The 16,784-nt window shown below is 41.7% G+C and overlaps 2 protein-coding genes across 2 annotated transcripts; one reads left to right on the top strand and one right to left on the bottom strand.

Annotated features, from left to right (window-relative positions):
- Window positions 1-1,692: 1,692 nt before the first annotated feature.
- Window positions 1,693-10,036, bottom strand: si:dkey-30c15.12 (cadherin-1). The gene is made up of 5 exons (XM_014148636.2): window positions 9,705-10,036; window positions 2,984-3,177; window positions 2,720-2,872; window positions 2,434-2,576; window positions 1,693-2,299 (listed from the first exon to the last, which is right to left on the bottom strand). Exons 1-5 carry the CDS (start codon window positions 9,753-9,755, stop codon window positions 2,091-2,093), a joined length of 750 nt encoding a protein of 249 aa, XP_014004111.2. The 5' UTR covers window positions 9,756-10,036; the 3' UTR covers window positions 1,693-2,090.
- A 4,359-nt stretch (window positions 10,037-14,395) lies between these two features.
- On the top strand, window positions 14,396-16,639 carry tmem253 (transmembrane protein 253). Its single transcript, XM_014148566.2, has 7 exons — window positions 14,396-14,612; window positions 14,841-15,002; window positions 15,216-15,326; window positions 15,513-15,569; window positions 15,847-15,957; window positions 16,065-16,211; window positions 16,430-16,639. Exons 2-7 carry the CDS (start codon window positions 14,841-14,843, stop codon window positions 16,484-16,486), a joined length of 645 nt encoding a protein of 214 aa, XP_014004041.2. The 5' UTR covers window positions 14,396-14,612; the 3' UTR covers window positions 16,487-16,639.
- Window positions 16,640-16,784: the final 145 nt, after the last annotated feature.

The raw sequence follows: 16,784 nt of genomic DNA, 5'->3' as shown, positions 1-16,784 counted from the left end.
GGTGTTGCAAACACCATGCTCTACCAACTGAGCCACATGGGAAACCCATATGCGAGCTTCCCAGTGATGCGAGCCTACTAGACGAGCTAAATGCCTTTTATGCTCGCTTTCGAGGCAAGCAACACTGAAGCATGCATGAGAGCACCAGCTGTTCTGGACGACTGTGTGACAACGCTCTCGGTAGCGAATGTGAGCAAGACCTTTAAACAGGTCAACATTCACAAAGCCGTGGGGCCAGACGGATTACCAGGATGTGTCCTCAAAGCATGCGCAGACCAACTGGCATGTGTCTTTACTGACGTTTTCAACCTCTCCCTGACCGAGTCTGTAATACCTACATGTTTCAAGCAGACTCCCATAGTCCCTGTGCCCAAGGAAGTGAAGGTATCCTGCCTAAATGATTACCGCCCCGTAGCGCTCACGTCGGTAGCCATGAAGTGCTTTTAAAGGACTTTGAAAGGCTGGTCAACAGCATCTTCCCGGATACCCTAGACCCACTCCAATTCGAATACCACCCCAACAGATCCACAGATGACGCAATCTCAGTTGCACTCCACACTGCCCTTTCCCACCCGGACAAAAGGAACACCTACATGAGAATGCTGTTCATTGACTACAGCTCAGCGTTCACACCATCGTGCCCACAAAGCTCATCACTAAGCTAAGGACCCTGAAACTAAACACATCCCTCTGCAACTGGATCCTGAACTTCCTGACGGGCCGCCCCCAGGTGGTAAGGGTAGGCAGCAACACGTCTACCATGCTGATCCTCAACACTGGGGCCCCTCAGGGGTGTGTACGTAGTCCCCTCCTGTACTCCCTGTCCACCCACGACTGCGTGGCCAAACACGACTCCAACACCATCATTAAGTTTGCTGACGACACAACAGTGGTAGGCCTGATCACCGACAACAATGAGACAGCCTATAGGGAGGAGGTCAGAGACCTGGCAGTGTGGTGCCAGGACAACAACCTCTCCCTCAATGTAAGCAAGACAAAGAAGCTTATTGTGGACTACAGAAAAAGGAGGGCCGAACAAGCCCCATTAACATCGACAGGGCTGTAGTAGAGCGGGTCGAGAGTTTCAAGTTCCTTGGTGTCCACATCACCATTACGAACTATCATGGTCCAAACACACCAAGACAGTTGTGAAGAGGGCACGACAACACCTTTTCCCAAGCCATAAGACTGCTGAACAATTAGTCAAATGGCCACCGGACTATTTACATTGACACCCCCCCCATTTGTTTTGTACACTGCTGCTACTCGCTGTTTATTATCTATACATAGTCACTTCACCCCTACCTACATGTACAGATTACCTCAACTAACCTGTACCCCCGCACATTGACTCGGTACCGGTACCCCCTGTACATAGCCTCGTTATTGTTATTTTATTGTGTTACTTTTTATTATTATTTACTTTAGTTTATTTGGTAAATATTTTCTTAAATCTTTCTTGAACTGCACTGTTAGTTAAGGGCTTATAAGTAAGCATTTCACGGTAAGGTCTACACATGTTGTATTCGGCGCATGTGACAAATAAAGTTTGATTTGATTTGATGACGAAGCCGGCCACCTTCTCACCTGTTTATCATGTTTCAACAATAACTGCCTGTATGTGTTCATTCCTGCTCTTGGATAAAATGAAAAAAGGATCGGGGAAACACAGAGACGCATGAGTTATCTTGATTTATAATTGTATTGTTGTAGAATGATGACTCCTAGTGCCTGTACACTTTAAGAACTTTATTCTCTATCTCTATTTTTTATCATCTGCTCTGTAACTCTGGATGTATAAATACAGAGTATATGTATATTATTTTTAGGAAACTGTAATTTATAATGTACCTGTGAATGTAATGAGGTGTCCTGTTAGAGGCCCTCATTGTCGTAAACCCTCAGTACCAGGTCATAAAGGCCCACCTTTAGAGATTACCTCATACTCAGAATGACACTGCTCTCTGACAACACATAAAACCCCACAAAGTTGAATGCCAGTTTTTATATGGCAATACCCAAAACCCACAACACAACAGTTACAATAAAATCAGACACACATGCACTCGCTCAGTCACTCACTCAGTCATTCACTCATGGCTGTCGTTCATGCGGGCGCTCCAGTATTTCTGGGACAGACCCACTTGCTCTGTTTTGAAGGGCTGGGCCCGTCGGGGTCTCTGACGGAGATGTCCTGCGACTGGGGCTGCCGGCTGCAGAGGGTCAATGGTCGGAGCATTGTCGTTTACATCCTCCAGCTTAATCACTAGGGACCATGTGCCTGTGGCTGGGACCTCACCTGGAAGAGAGAGAGACAGTAAGGGAATGTGTGTCTGTGAGAGTTGCTGCCAGCATCCATCTATTACTGTATCTATTATAATAAATGTCTGACTAGATGTCTGCATAGAAGATATTGTGTGAATATTTCCGTACCATTATCAATGGCTAGGATGAGAGCTGTGTATGTGCCATCTGTAACAAAAGGAGACTCTCTGTCCATAGGATTCCTGATCTGGAGCTGACCAGTGGTCTCGTTGAGGCTCAGCCACCCACTACGTTCACTGGCCATCCTGTACCTGAAACACACATGCACGCATACGCATACGCACACGCACACGCACACACTAAAATAGAGATAGGCTTTAGCTCAGTGGATTTATAGTCTTGTGTAGCCCAGACGACCCATGTTCAAACCCAGTTGTTCACATATATTATATACCTGACTGTCTGTGTCATGGTGGTGTCTGGGTCAGTGGCTGTATAGAGGACCAGGTCACTGTCCACATGCAGATCACTGTCTACAAGAGACCACCACCTCATTCTCCACCACCACCAACAGACTGAACACAGTAACACTCTCATAGTCCAAATCCTGAGAGACATAAAAAGAGAGAAAGAATTGTCTAAATGACCACATAGGGCATACCTTTCAGAATGAATAAATAATGAATAAATAACCGGTCATAGAACATTGTTATATAACATTGTTATCCTTGGCGGTGGTGATGATTCCCTGGTCTCCAGTGGGTCCAGTGGAGTTGTTGAACTTGCCATCGGTGTCTCCCTGTACAGTTCTGAACCGGCTCCTCCAGGATGGTGAATGGGGTAGTCAGCATCTGTCACTGCCATCACCACCACTAAGGCAGGCATCTGGTTCTCTGGGACTGAGGATGTGTACTGGCAAATAGATGGGAGACAGGGTGGGTGATTAACAGGAGAGTTTCTTGAATGCAAGCAGATGATGATAATCCCAGGAAATTCTAATTGGGTAAACTGATTTGTCCCAGTGTTGTTGGACTTGTACACTTACAGAGTTATATAAATTAATATCTGTGCAGCCTCAGCGACGCTGCCCAGAAAGGGACAGCATCCCGGAGTCGCCTCTTCACTGTTGACGTAGAGACTGATGTTTTGCGGGTACTATTTAATAAAGCTGCCAGTTTAGGACTTGTGAGACGTCTGTTTCTCAAACTAGACACTCTAATGTACTTGTCCTCTTGCTCAGTTGTGCACCGGGGCCTCCCACTCCTCTTTCTATTCTGGTTAGAGACAGTTTGCGCTGTTCTGTGAAGGGAGCAGTACACAGCGCTGTACGAGATCTTCAGTTTCTTGGCAATTTCTCGCATGGAATAACCTTCATTTCTCAGAACAAGAATAGACTGATGAGTTTCAGAAGAAAGTACTTTGTTTCTAGACATTTTGAGCCTGTAATCGAACCCACAAATGCTGATGCTCCAGATACTCAACTAGTATAAAAGAAGGTCAGTTTTATTGCTTCTTTAATCAGGACAACAGTTTTCAGCTGTGCTAACATAATTGCAAAAGGGTTTTCTAATGATAAATTAGCCTTTTAAACTTATAAACATGGATTAGCTAACACAACGTGCCATTGGAACACAGAAGTGATGGTTGCTGATAATGGGCCACTGTACGCCTATGTAGATATTCCATAAAATAATCTGCCGTTTCCTGCTACAATAGTCATTTACAACATTAACAATATCTACACTGTATTTCTGATCAATTTGATGTTATTTGAATGGACAAAAAAATGGGCTTTTCTTTCAAAAACAAGGACATTTCTGGGTGACCCCAAACTTTTGAACGGTAGTGTATATCTACATGATACATACATCACACTTTACACAAATATCTAAACATCCATGCTACATTAACTGGCATACTGTAAGTACTGTATGTCTGGTCCCAAGTCAAATAGATGGGAGTACGGAAAAAAAATTTTTATGAAATGTATGCATTCACTACTGTAAGTCGCTCTGGATAAGAGCGTCTGCTAAATGACAAAAAATGTAAAAAATGTAAATGTAAGTCTATATCAGTCAGTATCACTCATACTGTGAAGGTCTACACAGTCAGTACACTACATCAGTCACAATACACTACTGCCATTACTGTCACTGTCAATACTGTCACACTGATGAAAGTAAATGGGATTCCTCCATTTTGTTTTCCTATAACAGAGTGCCATGGTGTTACCATACGGTCTGTTTGGCCTTTTGCTCCCGGTCCAAGGGTTCCGTGACAGACAGCCAACCAGTGTTCCTCTCAATCCTAAATTGGCCAATTGGAGGCTGGTCTGCCCCCTGGTCTGTGATCTTAAAACCTCTTAAGGATCGGACCCTTTTTACAGTTATTTTGCCTAAAATGACATACCCAAATCTAACTGCCCGTAGCTCAGGACCTGAAGCAAGCATATGCATATTCTTGATACCATTTGAAAGGAATCACTTTGAAGTTTGTGGAAATGAATGTAGGAAGATATAACACATTAGATCTGGTAAAAGATAATACAAAAGAAAAAAACATGATTTTTTTTCATCATCTTTGAAATGCAAGAGAAAGGCCACAATGTATTATTCCAGTTTAGGTGCAATTTAGATTGTGTCCACTAGATGGCAGCAGTATATGTGCAACGTTTTAGATGGATCCAATGAACCATTGCATTTCTGTTCAAAATGTTGTTTCAAGTCTGCCCAAATGTGCCTAATTGGTTAATTGATACATTTTCAAGTTCATAACTGTGCACTCTCCTCAAACAATAGCATGGTATTCTTTCACTGTAATAGCTACTGTAAATTGGAGAGTGCAGTTAGATTAACAAGAATTTAAGCTTTCTGCCCATATCAGATATGCCTATGTCCTGGGAATTTTTCTTGTTACTTACAACCTCATGCTGATCACATTAGGCACGTTAGCTCAACTGTCCCGTGGGGGGGGTTCACCGAAAAAGCATTTCCACTGCCTTATCGTTACTGGACCTGATCTGAACAACACAAGAAACACACAGCAGTGTGTGTTTGTGTGTGTGCAACAGACACATACCTGCACTATAGGATTGGGGAAATCTTGACAAGTTCGCTCAGTGTTGGATTAAGATCGGGAAAAAATGTTTTGGGGGGGAATGTGTTTGATTGTACCTTTATATTAAAAATATTGGTATAAAAAATGTACCATTGTACCAGAGGCTTTCCTAGTCGATCAGCAAACATTTCTGTAAAATGCCCAACAATAAAGCCTTGTTTTCCTATTTTTTTTATTTGGTTCACGTTGTTTGCATTAGGTGCATTATTTATTTTTAATTTAACCTTTATTTAACCAGGTAGGCTAGTTGAGAACAAGTTCTCATTTACAACTGCGACCTGGCCAAGATAAAGCAAAGCAGTTTGACACAAACAACAACACAGAGTTACACATGGAATAAACAAACATACAATCAATAACACAATAGAAAAATCTATATACAGTGTGTGCAAATGAGGTAAGATAAGGGAGGTAAGGCAATACAATTGGCCATAGTGGCGAGGTAATTACGATATAGCAATTAAACACTGGAGTGAGAGATGTGCAGAAGATGAAAGTGCAAGTAGAGATACTGGGGTGCAAAGGAGGAAAATAAATAAATAAATACAGTATGGGGATGAGGTATTTGGATTCAGCTGAAGTGGTTGGTGTTCCCATTTTGAACTATTTCATGCGTCTGAAGGTACAAACTCTGCCTACCCGGCGGGCATGGAGAGCAATCAAGTGCACTTATAGGCCTACCGCTGGCCAATCAGATAGCTCAGATCACTGTGTCTGCAGCTTCCACGAGCCCACTGCGAAGTTAATTGTCAACTCACTGTGTGAGATTTCAAATCTTTAAGACTGTCAACAAATACAGAAAATATCTGCTGTTTTTATGAGTGAGTTAATGTATAAGATTTTATTCAGCACTGTCAACACTTTATTCAACACTTTTATAAGCCATAAAACTCCTTCTCCCTATCCACTCGTGATACAATGTGTATCGATAGACTTGTGTTGTTATTAGCGACGTTCTCTGGTCATACGAATTGGTGCACGAGTCAGAAGTAACGAAGTGTGGCTCGAGTTTCGGCATCAGCTGGAAGGTGTCGCTTTTTGTTTAGTTAGCGGAGGAAGAGCTTAGGGATGTTGAGAGGCAGCCAATAAGGTTCTCTCTCTCTCTCTCTCTCTCTCTCTCTCTCTCTCTCTCTCTCTCTCTCTCTCTCTCTCTCTCTCTCTCTCTCTATCACTGGTCTAAGTTAGTGCAAGAGGCTGCAAATCAAATCAAATCAAATCTATTTGTCACATACACATGGTTAGCAGGTGTTAATGCAAATGTAGCGAAATGCTTGTGCTTCTAGTTCTGACCATGCAGTAATATCTAACAAGTAATATAACCTAACAAATCCACAACAACTACCTTGTACACACAAGTGTAAAGGAATGAATATGAATATGTACATAAAAATATATAAATGAGTGATGGCTGAACGGCATAGGCAAGATGCAGTAGATGGTATGGAGTACAGTATATACATATGAGATGAGTAATGTAGGGTATGAAAACATATAAAGCGGCATTGTTTAAGGTGGCTAGTGATACAATACATCAGGATGGCAAGATGTAGTAGATGGTATAGAGTACAGTATATACATATGAGATGAGTAATGTAGGTTATGAAAACATTGTTTAAAGTGGCTAGTGACATCTGGCTGTGATTGGGAGTCCAAATTGGCCCAGCGTCATCTGGGTTTGGCCGGGGTAGGCTGTCATTGTAAATAAGAATTTGTTCTTAACTGACTTGCCTAGTTAAATAGAAAAAATCAGTCCAGTGCAATAAAAAAAATGCAAAGGATTTATATTTATGCTTCACAAGTAATACAACAAATGATCAATTACCATTGTGATCATAGACCTCACATTTTGAAACATTGGCAGGGCAATTCAAGAATTGCCAATATGCAGTGGTAACGTATTGAGCCTATAGCCTACTGCACAAACTTCATTGCAACATAAATATTTTAATAGGTTAAGGTTGCATAGGCTTAAGTTTTTTAAGTAATGTTTTTTTTTTAAGTCTGAGCGGTAGAATGGAATCTTGGCTCAGAAAAGGTTGATGACCTCTGTACTAGATTATCCGTACATGTTCCCTAAAAGGTACTGAACAGTACCATGAGAGATCATATGTGTACCTCTGAAGGAACATTATGTGCATTTTGATATTTTTGTACACAGCGAACAATTTTGTAACCTAACCTATCCCTTTATTCTCAGAGTGTAGCATGTCAAGTTACAACAAGACACCACATAAACATTAAGATACATTATGCTTTGGGGTGGCAGGTAGCCTAGTGTTTAGAGCATTTGGCCAGTAACTGAATGGTTGCTAGATTGAATCCCCGAGCTGACAAGGTAAAAATCTGTCGTTCTGCCCCTGAACTAGGCCGTTAACCCACTGTTCCTAGGCCGTCATTGTAAATGAGAATTTATTCTTAACTGACTTGCCTAGCTAAATAAAGGTAGAAATAAAATGCTACAAACATGAAAGAAAATCACACCTGAACTGGACCAGGCAATCTGCCCACTTTTCCATGGTGATGATGATCACAATGATCCTCAGGGTTATAGGTCACCAGTATCTGGGCTGCAGTGACCCTTTGACCCCAGGAGGTAGACCCTGACTGGGTTTGTCCCCCAGTTTCAGAGCTCTGTGAACTCTGACACAACCTTGAAGTGGATGTCTGAGGAGCTGAATTCCTGACAGTAGGAAAGACCCACTCTACAATGTTGTGGATAGCTGAGGGATCTGACTATGCCTGATGGACTACTCAGACCTTGACATGAATGATGACTGAGTAGGCTTTAGTATTGACGAGGACTTCTGACTTGAAATTGATATAATACTCAAATAATCCCTTCCCTTCTAACCTTTATCTGTTTTAGCAGACCTGTTAGACCATAAACATAATTTCCACCAATTAGGGAGCGTGTCCATAACATTCAAATCCTGTGCTCATTCAAACACCATTCATATTCATTTAACTTTTTATTGTGAATAAACTCTTACCACGATGACTCTCTATGTCATTAAACTAATGGCGTTGAGTTCTATAAAGTCTGCTTTTATGAAGTTTAAATACAATTTTCACCAAGTTATGACCAGTTATTCTTATTATTAGTGTCTGTAATGGATGTCACTGTTTGATTTGATTTGACCTTTGCCAAGAGCTCTGTCTCTGGGGAGGTGTCTGGTGTCCACTCTAAAGATGAAGTGTTCTGAACTGAAATCTGCCCTACAACGCTTGTCCTTTCCACACAGTCCTGGGGGGATGATAACCTAAAAGGGTGACAGCAGCATACGCACATCCAGTACATTTAACAGGGGCAAAGTGTCTGAAATAGTAGGTTGTGATGGAAATTTCCTCAATATCTGCTATTTGGCAGTACGCCCAGACCCTTGTTTTGAGAACAAAAGATATCTCCGTTTCAAGGTCTTAGCTGAGAGAAGAAGCCTTGTGAGGTATTGGTCTGTCACATAGATGACCCAGTATTGGTTGGTCACGTGTCACGTTCGTCAAAAGGAGCAGACCAAGGCGCAGCATGCGTATAGTTCCACATACTTTATTACAAAGTGAAACTTAACAAAAACAACAAAGAATAAACAAACGTCCAGTACAGAGCGCACTTAGGCACTAACTGAAAACAATATCCCACAACACAGGTGGGAACAATGGTCAACTTAAGTATGATCCCCAATTAGAGACAACGATAATCAGCTGGCTCTAATTGGGAACCATACAAATACCAACATAGAAATAGAAACGCTAGAAAGCCCCTAGTCACGCTCTGACCTATACACCATAGAGAACCCAGAGGGCTCTCTATGGTTAGGGCGTGACAACATGAATGAAGCAAACGTTAATGATGAATTACTTATGAAAAAGCTAAATCATGCAAATATGACCTGTCTGCAGTATATAAAGGAACTAACGGGACTGCCCCGGAAGAGCTCCTGACAGACGTTCACTATGGTGCATCAACTTTGTTGGAACCTCTCCAGCATGCTTACAATAAACAATGATTAAGGTTGACTTTGAGTGTCCCTGTGCAAGACTTTCCATGACAATGTGATGAGAGAAGAATACCTACACAGTGCACACCAATTAAAACTCAGTGGTTGAAACTTGACCAAAATAAAGGATTACAAGTGTAGAAATATCAAAACTCTGGGAAGTTTAATACGACCCTCACAGAATTAAGAGGAACCACAACAGGTGACAAGTGGGCAAACATGCATTTAGGAACAAATATTTCTAAAAGCACAACTCCACACCAGTTACAATTTAAAAAAAAGCTTATGAGATCAACAGTGACTTGTAAATGATTACTCTGGCCTTACCTGCAACAAGAAGAAGCTAAATCCAAACTGTGATCTGGCAAATTGCAACATTTAATTTACGCATGAATTACCCTTTTAGTGTCAAAGTGTCTTGGCTGATAACGTTGACAATGTTGATAAATGCTGATAGGGTAACTGCCAAGGTAACATATAGTTCCTGTAGTGCAGAAATGATGACGCTGTCCTAGTTATTCTCTGTGTTACTGCTCCAAGGAAAGTCTAATCTCTTGGGGCGGGGACTACCTTGTTTACTGGACACATACTGTATACTGTAGTTGTAATGGTTAACTAGTGTTAACCTTTAACTAGCCTAGGAGGAGCAATTCAGAGAAACCCTTCACTCTGTTTGTGCCAGCATAATTGCCTAACATTAGCACACTGCCTAGCCTTCTCACTGTTAATACATACATACATATGGCACTGATGCTTTGCTTACTCACTCCACCACAAGTTGTTGACAAGCTTTCGGAGTGTAATATTCAGTCGGGTCTTTTGAGATATAAAGTTGAAGTCGGAAGTTTACATACACTTAGGTTGGAGTCATTAAAACTCGTTTTTCAACCACTCCACAAATTTCTAGGTTAACAAACTATAGTTTTGCCAAGTCGGTTAGGACATCTACTTTATGCATGACACAAGTAATTTTTCCAACAATTGTTTACAGACAGATTATTTCACTTATTATTCACTGTATCACAATTCCAGTGTGTCAGAAGTTTACATATACTAAGTTGACTGTGCCTTTAAACAGCTTGGAAAAGTCCAGAAAATGATGTCATTGTTTTATCATGATGTCATGATAGGCTAATTAACATCATTTGAGTCAATTGGGGGTGTACCTGTGGATGTATTTGAAGGCCTACCTTCAAACTCAGTGCCTCTTTGCTTGACATCATGGCGAAATCAAAAGAAATCAGCCAAGACCTCAGAAAAAAGATTGTAGACCTCCACAAGTCTGGTTCATCCTTGGGAGCAATTTCCAAACGCCTGAAGGTACCACGTTCATCTGTACAAACAATAGTACGCGAGTATAAACATCATGGGACCATGCAGCCATCATACCGCTCAGGAAGGAGACGCGTTCTGTCTCCTAGAGATGAACGTACTTTGTTGCGAAAAGTTCAAATCAATTCCAGAACAACAGCAAAGGACCTTGTGAAGATGCTGGAGGAAACAGGTACAAAAGTATCTATAGCCACAGTAAAACGAGTCCTATATCGACATAACGCTCAGCAAGGAAGAAGCCACTGCTCCAAAACTGCCATTAAAAAAGCAAGACTACAGTTTGCAACTGCACATGGGGACAAAGATCGTACTTTTTGGAGAAATGTCCTCTGGTCTGATGAAACAAAAATAGAATTGTTTGGCCATAATGACCATCGTTGTGTTTGGAGGAAAAAGGGGGAGGCTTGCAAGCCAAAGAACACCATCCCAACTGTGAAGCACGGGGGTGGCAGCATCATGTTGTGGGGGTGCTTTGCTACAGGAGGGACTGGTGCACTTCACAAAATAGATGGCATCATGAGGATGCAAAATTATGTGGATATATTGAAGCAACATCTCAAGACATCAGTCAGGAAGTTAAAGCTTGGTCTGAAATGGGTCTTCCAAATGGACAATGACCTCAAGCATACTTCCAAAGTTGTGGCAAAATGGCTAGATGTTCCGCTAGCGGAACACCTGCTCCAATATCCAATGATAGGCGTGGCGCGAATTACAAATTCCTCAAAAATCCAAAAACTTCCATTTTTCAAACATATGACTATTGTACACCATTTTAAAGACAAGACTCTCCTTTATCTAACGACACTGTCCGATTTCAAAAAGGCTTTACAGCGAAAGCAAAACATTAGATTATGTCAGCAGAGTACCCAGCCAGAAATATTCAGACACCCATTTTTCAAGCTAGCATATAATGTCACAAACAACAAAACCACAGCTAAATGCAGCACTAACCTTTGATGATCTTCATCAGATGACACTCCTAGGACATTATGTTATACAATACATGCATGTTTTGTTCAATCAAGTTCATATTTATATCAAAAACCAGCTTTTTACATTAGCATGTGACGTTCAGAACTAGCATTCCCACCGAACACTTACGGTGAATTTACTAAATTACTCACGATAAACGTTCACAAAAAACATAACAATTATTTTAAGAATTATAGATACAGAACTCCTTTATGCAATCGCGGTGTCCGATTTTAAAATAGCTTTTCGGTGAAAGCACATTTTGCAATATTCTGAGTAGATAGCCTGGCCATCATGGCTAGCTATTTTGACAGCCACCAAGTTTGGTACTCACCAAACTCCGATTTACTATAATAAAAATTGGATTACCTTTGCTGTTCTTCGTCAGAATGCACTCCCAGGACTTCTACTTCAATAACAAATGTTGGTTTGGTTCCAAATAATCCATAGTTATATCCAAATAGCGGCGTTTTGTTCGTGCGTTCAAGACACTATCTGAAGGGTGACGAAGGGTTACGTGCCTGACGCGTTTCGTGACAAAAAAAAATCGAAATATTCCATTACCGTACTTCGAAGCATGTCAACCGCTGTTTAAAATCAATTTTTATGCGATTTTTCTCCTAAAAAAGCGATAATATTCCGACCGGGAAACCCTGTTTTCGTTCAAAGACGAAAAAATAAAAACATGGTGTCGCCTCGTGCACTCGCCCCAGTCTCATTGTTCTCTGATCGACCACTATCCAAATGCGCTACTGTTTTTCAGCCAGGGCCTGCAAAGCCATCATTCAACATTTTGCCGCCTTCTGAGAGCCTATGGGAGCCGTAGGAAGTGTCACGTTACAGCAGAGATCGTCAGTTTTCAATAAAGAGAGTGTAGAAGGCCAAAGAATGGTCAGAGAGGGCACTTCCTGTAAGGAATCTTCTCAGGTTTTGGCCTGCCAAATGAGTTCTGTTATACTCACAGACACCATTCAAACAGTTTTAGAAACTGTGGAGTGTTTTCTATCCAAATCTAATAATTATATGCATATTCTAGTTTCTGGGCAGGAGTAATAATCAGATTAAATCGGGTACGTTTTTTATCCGGCCGTGAAAATACTGCCCCCTATCCATAACAGGTTAAGGACAACAAAGTCAAGGTATTGGAGTTAATTTGTATAATTTCTTTCCTTCTTAATGCCTTTGAGCCAATCAGGTGTGTTGTGACAAGGTAGGGGTGGTATACAGAAGATAGCCCTATTTGGTAAAAGACCAAGTCCATATTATGGCAAGAACAGCTCAAATAAGCAAAGAGAAACAACAGTCCGTCATTACTTTAAGACATTAAGGTCAGTCAATCAGGATAATGTCAAGAACTTTGAAAGTTTCTTCAAGTGCAGTCGCAAAAACCATGAAGCGCTATGATGAATCTGGCTCTCATGAGGACCGCCACAGGAAAGGAAGACCCAGAGTTACTCTGCTGCAGAGGATAAATTAATCAGAATTACCAGCCTCAGAAATTGCATCCCAAATAAAAGCTTCACAAAGTTCAAGTAACAAACACATCTCAACCTCAACTGTTCAGAGACTGCATGAATCAGACCTTCATGGTCGAATTGCTGCAAAGAGACCACTACTAAAGAATACCAATTTGAAGAGACCTGCTTTAGCCAAGAAACACGAGCAATGGACATTAGACTGGAGGAAATGTGTCCTTTGGTCTGTTGAGTCCAAATTTGAGATATTTGGTTCCAACCGCCATGTCTTTGGGAGACGCAGAGTAGGTGAACGGATGATCTCCGCATTTGTAGTCACCACCTTGAAGGAGGAGGAGGTGTGATGGTGTGGGGGTGCTTTGCTGGTGACACTGTCAGTGATTTTTTTTTTAATTCAATGCACACTTAACCAGCATGGCTACCACAGCATTCTGCAGCGGTACGTCATCCCATCTGGTTTGCCCTAAGTGGGACTATCATTTGTTTTTAAACAGGACAATGACTCAACATACCTCCAGGCTGTGTAAGGGCTATTTGACCAAGAACGAGAGTGATGGAGTGTTGCATCAGATGATCTGGCCTCCACAATCACCCTACCTTTACCCAATTGAGATGGTTTGGGATGAGTTGGACTGCAGAGTGAAGGAAAAGCAGCCAACAAGTGCTCAGCATATGTTGGAACTCCTTCAAGACTGTTGTAAAAGCATTCCAAGAGAAGCTGGTTGAGAGAATGCCAAGAGTGTGCAGAGCTGTTTTCAAGTCTACTTTGAAGAATCTAAAATCTAAAATATATTTTGATTTGTTTAACACTTTTTTCGTCACTACATGATTCCATATGTGTTATTTCATAGTTTTGATATCTTCACTATTACTCTACAATGTAAAAAAACGTACAAATAAAGATAAACCCTTGAATTATAGGTGTGTCCAAACTTTTGACTGTTGTTTGAATTTTCAAACTAGTTTTCATTGGAAAGGCAATTAATCCTAATCATTACTCCACATGTTTAATTATATTCTGAGCTGACTTTGCCATGGGTTTTGAAGTGAGCACCTGGCTCACACCCTGGAGCCAGCCCGGTTCCAAAAGGAATGCAATCAACTTTCACCAGGTGCAAAACGCGCCCAACCGGGCGTCCTGGCCAGATTAATCAGATCCCCTCATTGATCAAGTCTCTCTCTCTCTGTGGCCAATCAGAACACATTATCCCTTCCTTAGAGGTGGGCCATATCAGCCTGGAAGTAAACTATGCTTCAGGTGAACTTTGACCGTGTCAGTCTGTGGTGGTGAGGGCGGAAGAGTGAGACGCTGTGAATGACTGACCAACACAAAGCCTTTATGATTTCAGGTCCCTCTCTTTTTTCCCTCTATGAGGTTTAGATGGCTGATTCTATTCTTTGTGGATATGAAAGTTGTTCATGAGGAAGCCAGGCTGTGGACCCATTGCTGCTGAAGGTAAGATAGAGAGAGAAAGGCTGTGATCAGAGTGTGTCTGAATGTGACAGTGTGTGTGTGTGTGTGTATGGGTGTGTGTATGTGAATGTGTGTGTGTGTAGCCTTATATGCCCATTAGATGGGATACGTTTTCCTAATATCTTCAGCTGAAGCTATTACATCATCAAACAGCGACATGTCTCTTACATCATCAGACTGCAACATATGTTTGTTGTCTGCCTTTCTCAGATGACTCAGAACATGTTCCAAGAGGGTCTGTACCATGTTTTTTTTAAGGACCGCACCTCGGGCCACCCACTCACTGTAACCACCAATCAGGAAGAATTTAAAGATGTGCGGATTGGACGCTGGTTTGGGACAGTCGTTAACACCCGCCTCCTTGTCACTGGGGTGAGATGAGGAAAACAAAAAACAACCCTGTGGTTCCTAATCAGTGCCCTGTGACCAAATACTGTTATTAATCAGTTATTATGATTTTACCATGTAGTTTCGTAAATACGTTACCATTTCCTGTGAAATAAAGTGTTACCCAAAACCATCCCTCTAAGGTACTTCTCCTGTCTCTGTCTCTGCCGCACCCCCCTCTCTCTCTGTCACTCTAAGGTTTTGCAGGTCTTTGGTGCCCTGGCCTCCATCCTAACCACAGTAACCTACGCCTGCGTGAGCTTCAACTGTTCCGTCTCCTTGACTACACCAGTCTGGTCTGGCCTGTTTGTGAGTCCTCACTTTTCACTGTCTTATGCAAGACTGTGTTAGCCCACTGAGGTAATGCCTAGGCATCCCCGGTTGACACTGTCTATGTTGTCACTACCTGTTTCAAAATGTTTTTCCCATGATGTGCCCACTGAACACGACCCTGGTATAGATGATGTCACTAGGCTGGTTATTGTGTTGTTACAGTATCTGGCCACTGGAGGGCTGGCAATGGAAGTTCAGAGGAAACCCAACAAACTCAATGTGAGTATATATAGTTCTATTTATTTTTGATTTAACTAGGCATATATAACACAAGTGCTTTATTCAATGAGCGATCTGATTAATAAAAAAATGTACGATATACTTTTTGGATTCATTATCCCAATTTTGAAGTCTCACCCTAGTGAATCTTTTGTGTTGTTCGCCACAGTTAGTAGTGAGTCGCTAAATTCATTGCTTCTGTGATTGTGAAGTGTTTCACCATTTTTTATTTTAAGTTAAGTTGTTATGCTCACTGTTCTGTTAATGTGTTGAACAGGTGACCACATTGATAGGCCTGAACATCTTCAGCCTACTGCTGGGGTGCTGTGCTCTGTTGGCCTACAGCGTCATCACTTCACAGGCTAAAGCACTCTACACAGACCAACAGGTGTGTTGTACTGTCTGTCTGTGTGTGTGTGTGTGTGTGTGTGTCTGTCTTTCTCTCTGTGTGTAACCCCCTCCTTTCTTTGTCTCCCTCCGTCGTCTCCCTTTCAGCGTGCAGGTGTGTACATAGCGAAGGGCAGCTCTATCATGTTCACAGTACAGTGTCTGCTGGCCTCTGTCTACACTCTCTTCCTGTCCTGGAGAGGTCTACGACGGTACAGCGGCCCCCACACTCAGACCTACAACCGTCTAGCACAGGCAAGATAAAATGCACGCAAATGCCAGCACACGCACACACACAACAGCAGCAGCATATACAAACACTAGCACATACGCATGGACGCACATATGCACCTGGCCGAATACACTCACACAATCAAATACATATTGACATGGTCACATGTTTAGATGCACTGGACTTACTAAACAAACATTGAGCTGAACTGGACTCACTAAACAAACACTCTTTTTCACAGGGCCTGGATGAAGACACTAATGAGCCCCTAATGGAAACAGGAGAATTCAGCCTCTGAACCAGCAGACCTATGAGTGTGTGTGCACATGTGTGTATGACACACTATCTTAAGACATTCATTTGATGAGGATGTCAAAGAATATGCAAAATGATGTACCATACTAACATTGTATTTCATTCCTATGACATAAAATAGAGCATCGACAATCAATCCCATTTTGTCTTAGTCACTGAGTTTCAACAAAACCAATTGAATTGTAAATATGTGCAACGGTTGTCGTCTGGAATAGAGGACCAAAACACAGCAGGAATGTGGATGCTCATCTTGTTATTTATTTTAAATAAAAAGAACACAA

Source organism: Salmo salar, chromosome ssa16 (assembly GCF_905237065.1).
Source record: "Salmo salar chromosome ssa16, Ssal_v3.1, whole genome shotgun sequence".
NCBI lineage: Eukaryota > Metazoa > Chordata > Actinopteri > Salmoniformes > Salmonidae > Salmo > Salmo salar.
Note: the sequence above shows the minus strand (reverse complement) of the source record. Positions and strands in the feature narration are given on the sequence as shown.